At 30.2% G+C, this 16,198-nt stretch overlaps 1 protein-coding gene across 1 annotated transcript in view; it reads right to left on the reverse strand.

Annotated features, from left to right (window-relative positions):
- Window positions 1-11,770: 11,770 nt before the first annotated feature.
- Window positions 11,771-16,198, reverse strand: part of LOC142327695 (trypsin-1-like) — a 41,920-nt gene continuing 37,492 nt past the window's right edge. Inside the window, exon 8 of the mRNA XM_075370944.1 lies at window positions 11,771-14,363. Within this exon, the coding sequence (XP_075227059.1) occupies window positions 14,148-14,363 (216 nt within the window). The 3' untranslated portion in view covers window positions 11,771-14,147. The remainder of the gene's footprint in view (window positions 14,364-16,198) is intronic.

Consider the following 16,198-nt stretch of genomic DNA (forward strand, 5'->3'; position numbering starts at 1 on the left):
ATATATGTATTAATGACGCGTGCAACACTGCACATCCAAACCAAATTCGCGCATTATGCGCAATTATATTGACCGCTTGCTTCCCTTCATCTCCCACAGAGTTATGGGAAAGATATCGATAGCATATGGATGAGGATATTTTGCATAGAGTACACCTAGAAAATACCAATATGACCATGGAATTTACAGAAGGCATTTACAACGAACCATTGATAAATATTGAAGACAAGTGCTTAGCTATTGCAAATAAAGGTCTTAGTCAATTGGGAATGCTTGGGAATGCACCCGAGCTGCGATTGCTTCATTTGATGTGGATTTACGCCATGAACAGAGTAACAACATTGATGATCTTCAGTCATATGTCCAATCAAACATTCGCAAACTAACGCGTGAACAGAAAGGCATTTATGATCGCATAATGCAAATGATAAATGACGGAGTTGAAGGGACCTTCTTCTTGGATGCGCCAGGAGGAACTGGGAAAACATTCCTCATTAGATTGATTCTAGCAATGGTTCGATCAAAAAATGACAATTATCTTGTTTCGGAATATTAATCAGGCAAAACTCTGCTACGGCACGCGACTTGCAGTTAAGAAATTGATGAATAACGTAGTGGAAGCAACGATTTTAACGGGGCCTTTCAAAGGTGAAGATGTCCTCATTCCTCGAATACCCATAATCCCGACCGAGACGATACACCATTTTAATTTAAATGATTGCAATTCCCAATTCGATTGGCATTTGCAATCACAATCAATAAAGCTCAAGGTCAATCTTTAGAATTGTGTGGTTTAGATTTAGATGCGGATTGCTTCTCACATAGGCAACTGTATGTTGCGTGTTCCCGAGTAGGCATACCAGATAGCCTTTATATCTTCGCAGACAGTGGAAAAACAAAAAATGTTGTATATCCACAAGTATTTCAAAATTAAACTTCTATGAAACGTATGCTTTGTTTTGTTTCTCATTTCTCATCCATGTAAGCACAATGTGCCACAGCTAAGCGTGGCGGGTAGAGCTAGTTTACAATATATTTTATGAAAGTATGTATATTGCACTGGGGTTTCTTTGGTAGGTACAATTTTAACAGTAAATTAATGATAAAAATTTTAACTACATTCCAGCATATAGATAGCATAATAAAATACACAGAAGTGCGCTTTCCCAAAAACTTACTATAAAAACTTTTCAAAAATGTTTCTCCTCAAAACAAAAGAACTCTGCTCATTGTATTCTATAAGAGGAATAATAAACAATCAACACATTCTAAATGGAGGGAAGATATCATACAATAACAAAACTTGTAACGGAACATGAGGGATTATTTCATACAAATTTTTGCTATTTGAAATTTATTCTGTATGTAATGTATATACAGTGTCCCACGAAGAAACGGAAAAACTTTCAGGACATGTTGTTCTACTGGTGAAAATAATGAAAAAAATTCACATAAACATTGGTCTGGAAACGATTTATTTTCGAGTTACGGCTAGTGAAAGATTTCGCCCGGATTTCAGCTCTAATAAAAGAGCCCTACTGTAATTTTTGGGACCCAAATTAACGAGTAAAGTTGGTGGTTGGTAAAATTGAGCTGGGAAATAGGATAAAACTGGTTCCAGAACTATAACTACAGTAGTTTGTAAAATATCCGACGTAGAATACAAAATTCTGTGTCGAAAACAAGTTTTTTTTTAGTTTTGTAGTACAACAACTTTGTTTATTAAAAAAAAAAGTTGTAGAGAATTTAATTTTGAGAGAATTAATGTAAATACAGCCAATAAAAAGTAAATAAAAACTTTTAAAAATCTGTTTTTTATTGAAGCAAAACAGAAAGAAAAATAGAAAATCGTCTCATTCTTTCTGCACCTAATAAACATTATTCTTAATATAGCATAATAAAATGCATGAAATAAATGACAAATAATAAAATAACAAATCTCAGTTACAGTAATTGTTCGAAACTCACAGAACTCTGCCTGACGTAAAATATTGCCGGTGGCTTTATTTTACGGTGGCAAGGATCGTTGCGCATAAATTCAGTAGCATTTCGTATTTTAATGAGTAAATCTTCTTCAGTATTAACTTTTTACTGACATACTATCGTTTTCATATGGTCCTAGATGAAGTAATATAGTGGCGTTGTCAGCTGATCGTGGTGGCCAATTGATTGGTCCACACTCAAATTCAGTTTAAAAAATTAGCGTTCAAGTGATTTCTAGCTATTAAAAAAAATATGGCGTTGCACAATCGTGCTGGAAAATCATTTGCAGTTAAGTTTTCGAAGCTACATCCTACAAAAAAAACCGGTAAATTATTTTTTATAATGAACATATGCATTTCTCGTAAGGTTTTCATTGAAAATATTTTGGTCCCAGAATTTTGTCGTTAATGTGAAATCTATGATAATTAATATCAAATCTATGTTAGAAACTAGTTTCCACAGTACCACGTGTGTGGATTGTCTTCACTCCATAAATGACTATTTTTAGAACTGAGGACTTCGTTTCTCATAAAAGTGTCTTCATCAGTAAATAAAATTGAAGTTACCTTATCAGCGTTGTCTAGAAACCAATGACACAAGTTTAACTGTTGGGGGTAATCTGTTGGCCACAAATTTTGAACCTTCTACAGGCGGAAAGGATAAATATTTTCTTTCCGTAGGACGTGCCATACTTTATTTCTTGACAAACCAGTGAGACATGAAATTCGCCTTGTACTAGTGCCTGGGCTAAATGCTGATATACCTGAGAATGCTTTAAAAAGAATGTTTATTAGGTACAGGAAGAATAATACGATTTTCTGTTTATTTTTCGTGTTTTGCTTCAGTAAAACGGATTTAAAGAAGTTTTATTTACTTTTTATTGACTGTATTTACTTACATTAATTTCTTCAGAATTAAAGTTTCTACAAGTTTTGTCACTAAATTTTCCGCATTTATTAATCATTTAAAAAAGCTGTTGTACACAAAACTAACAAAAAAAACTCGTTTTTCGACACTGAATTTTGTGTTTTACGTCGAATTTATATTGGGGTTACAGTTCTGAGACTATTTTTTTTCGTAGGAAGTGGGAAATTTTTCTGAACCAAACGCCCAGCAGCCCGCACACACTGAGTGTGTGGGGTTCACCGCATATGCGGTGGCTAAAATTTTATCATTTGCTAAAGTCTGTTACTGAACAAGTAGCAAATGAATCGATGAAATTAGATGTGATGGAAGCTTTAGAAACCAATGAAGGTTCCAATATTTCCAATATTTAGATGTAGCACTAGATGGCATGTGGCAAAAGCGAGAGTTGAAGAGCCTGAATGGTATTGTTACTGCCATCAACCTTGGCACTGGGAAGATGAGAGATTTAGAAATACTTAGCAAGTACTGCAAAGGTTGCATAGTTGTAAAAATGAAAATATTAAAAAAAAATCATCTTGAAAGTGGCAATTGCACCAAAAATTATTAAGGTGTAAGTGTTACAATGGAGGCTGTGGGTGCAGTAAAAATCTTTACTCGGTCTCAGACAAATTACGGGGTGAGGTACGTAAAATATTTAGGAGATTGTGATAGTAAGGGCTTTGATAGTAAGGGCTTTGCTTCAGTGTGACAAACAGTACCTTATGGCACTGTTAGGATACAGAAATTAAAATGCACTGTACAGAAAAGGATAGGCTCCTGGCTTAGAAAATTACGCATAGATAATAAAAATATTTTATTGTCTAATGGAAAAAAATGTCAGGTAAAGGTAAATTGACAGACAAGGAAATAAATAAGTTACAGTCTTACTATGATAATGCCATAAGATGAAGTTGTTCCAATGCAGACCAAATGAAGTGAACTATTTGGTCCATTTATTTTCACAGGACTTTGACAGATGAAAAGCTAGCACATAACCTCTGTCCCACTGGAGATACAACTTGGTGCAAGTATAATAAATGTAAAATTAATTATGAAAACTATAACAAAAACCCTTTACCAAAGGGAATAGGTGAAGTAGTTAAGCCAGTATTCAAAAGTACAACTGACCCAGATTTATTACTGAAATGTTTGCATGGTCACGCACACCCAAGACAGTATTTGTTAGCTTAACAGCATTGTCATCTGGAGTATATGAGGCTGTTATAAGTTTTAATGACGGAAATGCTGGGCGCATTAAAATTATAGAAGCGTTTGGATTAAATCCAGGATTAAACATGGTAAAGGCCTGTAAGGGATTTGATGACCGATGTCTGAAAGATGCTTACAAAGAAGAAGATTTGTATAAAAAGAAAAGGGTAAAAAGTAAAGCTGCTGATGAAAAAGAAAATCCTGATGGCCCTTTCTATGGTGCAGGAATGTTCCAGTATTGTGGTAAGTGAAAAAGTATTATATTATAATATTTATGTGTTTTCCAAAAATTTAGAAATTTTCTACTTATGTTCCTTTTTCTAAAAAACGGTTGAAGGTAGGTGAAAGTAATTTTTACAGAAGTTTTATAGGGTATAGATGTACCTACTAAGTTTTATAGCAAGAAATTCTACTTAGAGAATAAATTAAAAATATATTTCCGCAAAATATGGCAATTGAAAACAGACTTTAGGGAAAACATTTTTTTTGAAAATAAGTTTTCAATAAATTTATTTCAATAAATCTCAGTAGCTTTATAAAGGGCCCAGAAAGGTCTGTGCAAAAGCTAAATTTTGTAGGCCTTCTGGGAGCTGAGAAAAAGGAACATGAAATTTAAGAAATTAACATTATCAATTTACATGGTACCATGTGATCTTAAACAACTTCAACCAAGTTATTGGCCCTTAAATTAATGCCGACTTGAAAAAGTGGTAATTTAAAAAAGGCATTAAGGTTTTGTTTGATATTGGTTATAATATTTAAAAGTTTATTGTTTTATCTTTTAGCTTTATTTTTACTTACAGCCTCTTTTTTTGGATAGACCTATATAAAATGTTATCTGTATGAAAAAAAGTACTCTGAAGAAAGATAAAGGCAAGAAAACAATTTCTTGATAATAAAGAAAGGAATGCAAAGAAATTTCTCTAAATTGCATGATCCTAAGGTTCTTTGGAATGCAGAAATATATATTTGTGCATTCATATTTGTGTGTGTATATATATATATATATGTATATATACATATTTCTATAAAATTAATTAACTTGAATTTTAATGTAAAAATACTTGAATATCAGACTACCACAATATTATACAATTTTATGCAGTAACAATCTAATACTAAGCAATGAAGATGAGATCAAAATAATGAAAAATATGGTCTGCTTAGACAATGTAATCTTACATTTTAAACTAAAAATTAGTTCTCCTAATAATTTACAAAAATTAAAAACAGAATCGTCAAATATCAGTCCAATTGGTGAATAGTATGGAAGACTTGTATATTAAAAAAAATATATACATAGGGTTAAATTGAGAATCTTCTCCTTTTATTGAAGACTTAGAAAAAGAAATCAATATTTATTTAATCTAATTTAAAAAAAGTAGATAATCACAAAAATTTAAAGAACTTAAATTATTTTGTGCACATAATTCACAAATTGGAAACGAAAGCTGTACAGAAAAGATAAAACGTTCTCCTTTTTTGTTGTATTTTATCCAAAACATACTTAATTTTAACTGCATTTCCAAGACTAGATGTAAAAGTGCCTTAAATTTCATTCACATAAAATTTAACAAATTATTTTTAATGTAGGCATATACTTTCATTTAACCTACAAGTAACATAAGATAAATGTTTTTTTTTCAAAAATAATCATTTGAATTTCTCAACTATGTTCAGAAATTTAAAAGAAAATATTTACTTAAATGTTTATTTAGGAAACGGTTTATTAATAATAGTGATCCTACTGTACTAAAAATTAAGATATGACTTCATTAGTCAAAGATAATCTTAGAAACTACAGAATCAATTTGAATCTAAGTTTATAAGTTTAGCTCTTGAGTAAAATAAGCTAAATAAATATTATTTCACACCCACCAATCCCTATTAATCTTACTTACATTCAGTATTCCTTTATGACAATATATACAGTAAATAAACAGTAAAATTTGTTATAATAAGACAAATTTGCTAAACATTCAAAGATCTGATTCTCTGGTAAGTTGATAATTACAAGGTATGTTAGCAGCTTGAACTCCTTTAGACTCCGTAAAGTAATAAAACTCATAATATAGATATAGTCTTTTCTTTATAAAAAGATAAAGAAGAAGAGGTCTATCTGGGCGAGCCTATTCCCTTTCAGGCCACAATAATTGTTCACCCTGACTCTTCCACATTACCCAAAGTAATTATAACACAGAGCTACAGGATTCAGTTGTATTATTCATTTAATAAAATTTTAAATATTGTAAAGATAGTCTTTTATTAAACATCTATTGCTATTACAAATATAAAAAAGTAAGTGGTGTTAAAGTAGTTTGAATCCTCTTTGATCAAACAGGATCCTTTTAATCATTAAAATTAGCTGAAGATCTTTGAAATTAACATAAAATTAAATTTGGCAAAAACTAATATATAATCAAGATGTTGGAAAATAAAATTGAAGTTTTATCTACATTTATAATCTTCACAATACTCTTTCCATACTTAGTGTCACAATTTAAAAATAAAACTGACGATATATCATAAAACAAAACGAACTGATATGAACAAACTGAACAAAATTATCTCTAATTTATTAGTTTATTTTTTGCTTATCACATAACAGTGGTACTGTTTATAATGAAAAATGATATGAAGTTAAATATTAATCATAATTAAAATACTGTATTTACTATCTTTAAACATGTACATATATTTATTTATAGTGCTGAAATAAACTTTTTGATCCATTTTAAAATTACCCATATTACATTTTGTTAGTCGCACACAAAATATTGTTGTGTGATAATATTGTGATGTGAAGTTATGTGTTCTTTTTCTAAGTGTAAGACTAATGAAACATGATGTGGATAATTTTCATTCCCTGATGAAGCTGATACATTTATGCAATAAAACAAATGGGAGAAAATATTTCTATGACAAATATATGGTAAGCCTGCTCTACATGGTTACTTGCGCTTCCCGTCATGATCAATCTTTTTTTTTTTATTTTATGTTTTTTCAGTCATGTAACCAGAGACAGGTGTGGCCAGTCACGCCGCATACACAACAACAGTGGTAGTGGCTGTGTTGGTTGAGCCACAAGCTGTACACCATCGCACCCCTTAAAAAATTGAAATTTAAAAATCCAGAAAATGGTTTTGGATTTCGATTTAGATTTCTAAATTTATCTGAAGAGTATTTGCAAGCCCAAATCTACTGAATATTTTGTTTAGTATACTTTGAAATGGGGAAAATTTGCCGTCATCGTTCAAAATGTTTTTAACTTTCTTTACCCCTTTCAAGGTCGAATTTCATAAAAATCTAGAAATCAGTTTTTTGATATTAATAAGAAGATTACACATAAAAATCAAGTTGATATGAACATTTGATAGCGAAAAATTAAAAAATAGCCAGGTGTAAAAAACAAATTCAAAAATCCATTTTAACCTTTTAAAATCAGAATTTCAAAAATCTAAAATTTGGTTTTTAAATATTCACATGAAAATAACACACATCAGATATCAGGTTGATTCTTCATTTGCTACCGAGAAAATAAAAAATTAGCAAGGTTTGAAACAAAATTCAAAAATCCATTTTTAACCTTTAAATTTAAAATTTCAAAAATTCTAGAAATTGGTATGAAGACAGAAATTCACATGAAGATTTCACACACCAAAAATCAATACAGTAGCTTCATTTGTTAAGAGAAATTAAAAAATAGTAAATTTTATTGTTACTCTATTTTAATCCTTTAAATTCAGAATATCAAAAAAATCCTTTCTTAGTGAGCATTTACACTGTAAGAAGAACCTGTACTCAAATTTTCATCGATTTACCTTTAATAATTTTCGCTGGGTGTATATTATGAATGATTCACAACATGATATTTTATAACTAAGACTCACGACATGTACTGTAAATTATTAATGTAATATTAATATTGTAATTTAAATAAACGAATTAAATGATGTACTTTTCCAATATAACCGTATTTACGTATTTTTTATCATATCAGTTGCATTTAAAAATACCATTATATAGTCGATTTTTTTTTTAGATTTTCGGTCCGGAAAAACGAGATGCAAGGCTTATTCGTTGTCGGAAGGTACTCGAATAAATACGGTATATTGTTACCGTAGTAACCCGCGAGGGTGTTAAATGATAACTGTAATCTGAGATACGAAGGACGACAGATCTTGTTCATTGATATAATTTTTATCGGCTTTTCTATTCAGATAATAGTGTTACCGTTGTAACCGACGAGGGCGTTGAATGATAACTGTAATCTGAAATACGAAGGAGGACAAATCTTGTTCATTGTTCTAATTTTTATCGGTTTTTCTATTCAGATTATACTGCTACCATAGTAATCGGTAGGCCGTTAAATGATAACTGTAATAAGGCAAAATACACAGACATAGAAAAAAAATTGTATAACTTTGTTATGGAAAAAAGGAAATGCGGTTATGCTGTCACGACAGAAATATGTCAATCACATATGCTCGTGAAATCGTTAAATCATTGAATAAAGTTGATTTTAAAGCAAGCTGTGGATGGATAACACCTTTTTTTTGCACGAAATAATTTATCAATAAGACGAAAAACGACCATTTCTCAACGATTTCCAGACGCTTATGAACAAAAAATATTAAATTTTCACAAATACATAATAAATCTTAGAAAAGATAAAGGCCTTTTACCTTCTCAAATAGGAAACGCTGATCAAACCCCCGTGTATTTTGAAATGCCATTGACATAACCAAAAACAAGAAAGGTGAAAAAAGTGTTACGATTCGCACTGGTGGTAATGAAAAACAAAGGTGTATTGTTATGCTTTGCGTTACTTCTGATGGATCAAAATTACCTCCGTACATTGTTTTTAAAAGGAATCAGGTTGGATGGACTAAACCTTAATTTTAGATTGGATCAGGTGTGTATGGCAAAAGCGATCAGGAGATTTACTTAATAAAAAAAATACCGGTATGCTAGTAATGGATAGTTTTCGGGGACATACGACTGATAAAGTGAAAGACATTTTAAAAAAGAGTATGACAGACCAAGGAATAATTCCAGGCGGATTGACATCTCTATTGCAACCACTAGATGTCTGCATTAATAAACCGTTCATATCTGCATTAAAACAACTGTGCCGTACATGGATGGCTGATGAAAATTTCCTTTTCACGCCTACAGGAAGAATCAAACGCCCAGATTTGTGTTTGGATAAAAGATGCTTGGGAAGGTATTTCCACGGAATTAGTAAGGAAAATTTTTAAAAAATGCTTAATATCTAATGAACTTGATGGTAGTGAAGACGAACACCTTTGGCAGAGCGACGTGGATATAAAGAAATTTATTCATTATTTGATTACTTATTTTTGTTTACTTATTCTAATAAATTTTTTGTGAAAATAATGTGCCAGACTAATAATAAAAACATGATTTTTTGTTATTAATTAATCATTTTTTTTGTTTTGATCCTTTGACTTGATATATTCCAATACAGGAATATTCTATAAAAAATATAATTTTAAAAATAAAAAAAATTTATAATTTAATTCTCTATTTGGTTTCCATCCTTATTCTTATGTTTTAGAGCATTTATTATCATATTTTACTGAAAAATTAATTATCACAAGCTTATCTGTAAGTAGGCTAATAATTTTAAAAAGAAATTAAAAAAAAAATACTCTTTATAAAATGCTCTTAGAAGTAAATATATACAAAAGTATTGCTCCATTGTTAAATTGTTTCAAAAATTAATCTTTAGTCACAGACGGATAAAATAAATACATATTTCTCTATGTATTAAAAGGTTTTAGATCATGAATGAATTATTTCAGTTATTTGTGATATGTGAACACTTCTTTTTCCCAACTAAGTGGAGACGATGTGGAGATGAAGTGGAGAGCTGCATTAATTTGTGCATTATTCTATCAGCCTTTTTTTATAGCTACCACATATGGAAAGAATGCAAGATGCAAATAGCATTAGTCAGAATTTCTTTCTCTGAGATTAATAATGTCTGAATTAAGAGCATTTATACAGGTAAATTCTGTGTTGTAAAAAGAGTGACTTTATCACTTGCAGAACTGAATATCACCCGCATTTCAGCTGTGACATTAAAATATAACATTTAATTCAATGAAGAAAACATCTGGAAGTCATTTCACTTGTTACTTTCCTTAGTAAATCTAATATTGGATTTTGTGAAAGACCAAAACATTTTCAAGAGTAGCTAGTGATTTATGTCAGGTCACCTACAACTATCACGATATGGCACTTAATATAATACATATACTTCTTTTTTTTTAGGAGCATAGGATTATAAAACTAAAAAAAATGAGTACAGCATAAATGAGTTTTAATGTTTTAGAAGAAGAGAGTAGATGCCAAGTAATCTACTAAATCAGTTCAGATGAATCCAGACTACTCATTCTCCAGGATTTGAGACCCGATTCAGGTTCTCCATCAAAAATTAGGGGGGGGGGGGGACATTTAAATTGAAACATCAAGGGGCCCTCCAGAAGTAGTCAAAGTTTTGAAAAATACACCCAACTGAATTGGTAGATTACTCTATTGCCCACTCACTTATTTAAAAATTAATTCGCAAATTAGTGTTACAAAAAAAAATTACTTATTATAATATAAAATTTGGTTATGTTAATGAAATTAAATAAATATAAATTTCTTAACTAAATAGTTAATTAATAATAAAAAGTTATTTTTTTAATCACTGGATAAAAATAAAATAGAAATTTGTTATGCTACTAACATGATAATATATAAGCAGAATATTAATTGCTCACTAAAAAAAAAAAAGATTTCAACAAAATAACTTATTATGAAATAGTATAACTAATTACTTTAATACAGTGAATTAAACGAAAACAAACATGATCTTAAAAAATGATTTTAAAAGCAATAGTTTTTTTTAATATTAATAAGGTTAATTTATAATTTAGAATACAAGTTCATAGTTATCAGTTGCCGACTAATTAAGTTATTAAATTTCAAAATATATCTTGTACATTTTGACAAACTGTCATTAATAACATAAAATAGTTCCTTAATAAAGATATACATGCTGAATACATTAATAAAGTTTTAAATTACAATTTAAAAATGGTCATCAGAAATTTAATCAGTGAACTACACAACAACTGACATTTTATTAATTAGATGTACTTAATAATTTTGAAATCAGAAAAGATAAATACGTTTTCTAGTTTAATCTAACATAAAACTCCTTTCATAAGAAATATGAAAGAAAATTCACATTTGATTAATTCTGACATGTCTGCATAAATTCATTTCCTATTTGTTAAAATAAAAATTCTTGCCCTACTAGTAATTTTTTTTAAAATTATTTATGATTGAATCCATATTTACTTTTATCAGATCAAACAAGCTATAATATACAAATGAACATGATTATCACTTTTTAGTTTTATTGTTATCTTTTTCTTAAACTACTTGACATTAGGTAAAAACACCAAAATAAAGTAAATATCATATATAACAAGTAGATAGATAACTATAATTTATGTCTTTGAAATACATTTTACTATAGATTGGCATGAAGAAGAATACTTATCTATAAAATTCCTACTTTTCCTACTTTATATTGTACAAATATAGACAAACGGTAAAAAATAGGAAAAACTATAAAACCATAAAACTAAATTTGAAAAATTACAGCAACCAAAATTTGATTTTTACAAGTATAATAGGACATTTACTACTCCAATTAATTAAAATTATTCAGAGAATGCTAAATAAAGAGCTATACTAAATGGTTACTGAAATACTGTTACCCCTAGTAGTTCATTTACTTTGACAGATAAGTGTTTACATCTTTTGTCAAAAAGTGAGTTAGATCACTATTATGTCTGTTCATTTACATATCATTGTTTAGTATGTTATTTATATAACATATAAATAACAATTATATTTATGATATATAAATAATACTTTTATTGTACTAGCGTTTTAGTATGTTTATATTTCATAATGTTTTAATTTACTAAAATGTAATACTTTTTTGTTTGTTTAGATTTTTACACAAAGTTTTCATTTAGATTATTAAAAATGTTGTATTTATTAAGTTAATGTGTTGTTAAACACATATTTGATCTAATTTGTATTTTTTAATTTATTTTATTTTATTTTTTTAATTCATTGTAAATTTGTTCAATAATTTTATATTGTTTATATATTTGTCCTTGTTGTTTGTATTTTTTTGTATTCATGTTATTTTCATGTGTATGTGGTTTTTCACATTGTTTAAGCATATTGAATTTGCAGCTTTTAAGACTTAGATTAATGAAACTTACATTTTGTGATACAGTTGTGATAAATATACCTTTCCAATTTCTATAAAGTGATTTTATTCTTTGTACTTGTATTCTTTGTACTTACGGGTTAATGTAGGAAAAAATTAAGTGATCAATATAATGCAGATCAAACATATTATCTGACTGTATTATTGAACATGAAGAACCTATGATATTACATTTTATTGGAAAATGATGTTATCAACACTGAAATACCAGTATAATATTTTATCTGCATATTTTTTCATATGCGGTACATAATGAAAAAATACATTCAACAACTATATTAGATATCTGTATTTTCAAATTACATCAAATATATGAACTAAACATATACTACAAATCCTAATCACTTCAAGTGGGTAGGTCAACAGCAATTCTACATACAATACCATTAATGAAAGAGCCATATAAAAGCCTTGGAGGTCATCTGAAAACTTATTTCCATTTATTCAAGAAAACAAGTTTTTAAAAATAATAATAATTTTTAATAAATATTTGAAATATATTTATTTCTGTAAGACAAATTCTACAAAGTTTCTGCAATCGTTTTCAAAGAAAATTAATTTTTACCTATGGTTTATTCTGTGTTGTCCTCTTGATTCAATATTTATTTATTCACTTGAACCAGTTCTTTATGAATTATATCAAATAAGGACTAATGGAAGGCCATTCTTCACCATGTAACACACTTTTCTTAACATTGTCATAAATTTCTCTTTTATCAGCTATTCCTTACACTCATTTTTCAAAAAATATGGTTTAACAATGGTTTTGAATTTGTGTGGTATTAACTTACACCACAGCTTGATTATAATGATTTGATATAAGTGAAAATAATTTATTAATATAAATCAAAATAAGATTTTATAAGTCAGATAAGATTTGATGAAAATCAAAATATATATGGATTAAAAGACCCAGCTTCATCAAATAAGTACATCAGTTTGATTTTTTGACAGCCACCAGATTGGAAAAAAGAATTAGACTTAAAAAAACAATGGAGTAACTAGTTCGTACCCAGAACCAAACACACATAAATTCTATAGCTATAGTAAATTTATTTATTCTTTTGTTCCCCACATCCTTAGCTTGGCACCAAAATACATTTTATAAAAATTTATCAAGCACTCTGAGGAAAAAGGAATCAAGGAGAGAAAGAGGTGAACAGAGAGAAAAGGGCACCATAAAATGAGATAAAAATTTACCCAGAGAAGTGCTCAAAAATCCCTCCAGGTACTGAATGTCCAACTTAACCACAATTTTGCAGTGTTTTTCTCTATGCAGACTGGAAGCTAAGCTTTTTTACATAACTGATGAAAAATACTTGCACTGAACAGCTGAAAACAAAAAATTATTTTTCTTTTTACCTTAGAAGAAGGCTTCTCTAAAAATAAACCTCATCAATCATAATAATTATGCAAGATGAAAGTATCTCACTGCAATATAATTTAACCAGATACTAACCCACTGGATAGGATACAAATACATCAGATTCATCAGAATAATTTTTCCAGAGCTTTTCTCTTAAATTTCGACGTACAGTTTACATTCAGTAAAACTTATTAGTTATGATCTATTTTATCAGTTAAAGACACTATTTAAATGTAATAAGACAAAATAATGCACGTTATAGTTGATAAAATATTAAATAAATTATAGTTATAAATTAAAAAAATATATCTAAACATTTTGTGAGTAAGTTTAAAAATATTAATTAACATATTGTTATGTGACGTCTCTTACACCTAATTCTTCTTGGCTCTCTTTACAAACTGAGCAATTATTATATAAAATATTACGTATCCATTTACTAAAACAAGGCACACGTGTATACACACCAGGAAAATGTGGGCGTGCACATCCAACACCCCAACTAACTACACCACATAGATAATAGCGTTCATCATTCATCCGGCAAACCAGAGGTCCACCTGAGTCTCCCTAAAGTACAAAAGTCAAAATTAAAATAATGTACATACTTTATATCTATATATTTCTTTATAATACTCAAGTATAACAATGAAAAAATAGAAATATATTTGAACAAACTGGTTTGGAGAATACAACATGTAAACAAAAAAACACCAGTTAGAGGAGAATACATAAAAATTGGTGACTGGATTTGTATTTAATGAATAAAGGAGAAAATTAATGTTAAGTGTTATATGGCAGAGGTTAAAAAGTAACATAAGAAACAACAAAGAAAATTTTTTAGCATTAAAAAAGTTTTTTTACATTACAGAAAAGTATTTCTTTCTTCTCAGATTTAATCATAACATGTTATAGAGATCATATCATTATTTAATTCTATTTCTTATCTGTCAAATAATCTACTTTTTTCTTTTCCATTTACTGAACTGTCCCAGGTAAAATGGAAGAGCTGGTTTGTCTTACTTATATGTATCTGTTAGTGTTCCACTCCAGATTGATGTCAGTGATTTTCATGAAATAAGTATTCAACAATTTGTCTCAATCATAGAACCAATGAAATTTTCCATTTTAAATTGTGTTCACCAAACAACAATATTTCTAATTTTTTAAAAAATCTATCTATAATAAGCTAATCAGGTGTAAAACTAGATTAAGAGGGAATGATACAGAAATAAATCTTTTTTTTTACATCAGAAGTGGGAAAATTTGCCTCAACCAAAAGCCCAACAGCCCATACATACTGGGTGTCTGGGGTTCACCATCAGCACCATCGGACCCACTAAAAACCCACTCCCTCTCACGATGTGGTGATGGAAACACCCAAAGGCTTATCATCTTCACCATGCATATTTTAACAGGTGCCACCTGTGTCATCCTTCCATGAGGGTTTTCAGCGTCCCATGGGGGCACACAGCAATGGCAATCCTGGTGGAGCCCTCTGTCTTCTTCTTGCACTTTACATGAGAGGAAACCACTTAAACCAGTTCCTACATTGGTCCCATTCAGTTGATGAATTCATCATGCAATGTATCACATCCTCCAGTGTCACATTCTCTTCAAATGCCCTCTCTATCTCCCTTCTCCAGCATCTTAAAAGGTTTTTGCTCTATATCATAATCTTCCTCACACTACTGGTATATTGAAGAACTATGTCTCCTCCTGGCATGGAGATAGGCATTGAACGATCCGTGGTCTATAAACCACTGGGCCATCCAAAATCCACCTCCCCATGCCCTCTATTAATCCAGCTTTCTATGTCCAGGATCAGTCACTTTGTCCACTTACCGGTGTCAGCACTACACCATCTCTCCCAATACACAATCTCACATCTACATCTCTACCAGTACACAATTAGTTAATCCCTGGCCTTCACCACATTCCTGCCGTTATATTTCTCAGATTGCTCTTTAACCAACAGATCTAGCGGTGGCATTCCTGCCACCACCAGCACTGCCTCAAGAGAGACTGATCGATATGCCTGTATCACCCTAATTGCCAATCTGCCATACATACTGTGCATTTGCTGTCGGTTCCATTGTTTCCCAAGAACATCTTGCCACATTGGGACCGCATACATAATGATAGAGGTTACCATAGACGCGGTGATTTTCCATTTGGAAGTTCTGGAGCCTCTATTATTCATCATCACTCTGGTAACAGCCACCTTTCTACACGTTTCTACACGTGTTGTCAGCATATGCCAGTAATTCTAACCCTTCAGGGACACTAATGCCAAGAAGGCCGTCATACACAAGTTCCATAAGAAGAGGCCCAGGATTGAACCCTGGGGGCACCCCTCGCTCCATCCGCACGACGACCTCGTCGCCCTCCTCCGCTGTAATCCT

This window comes from Lycorma delicatula, chromosome 7, assembly GCF_047948215.1.
Source record: "Lycorma delicatula isolate Av1 chromosome 7, ASM4794821v1, whole genome shotgun sequence".
Lineage (NCBI taxonomy): Eukaryota > Metazoa > Arthropoda > Insecta > Hemiptera > Fulgoridae > Lycorma > Lycorma delicatula.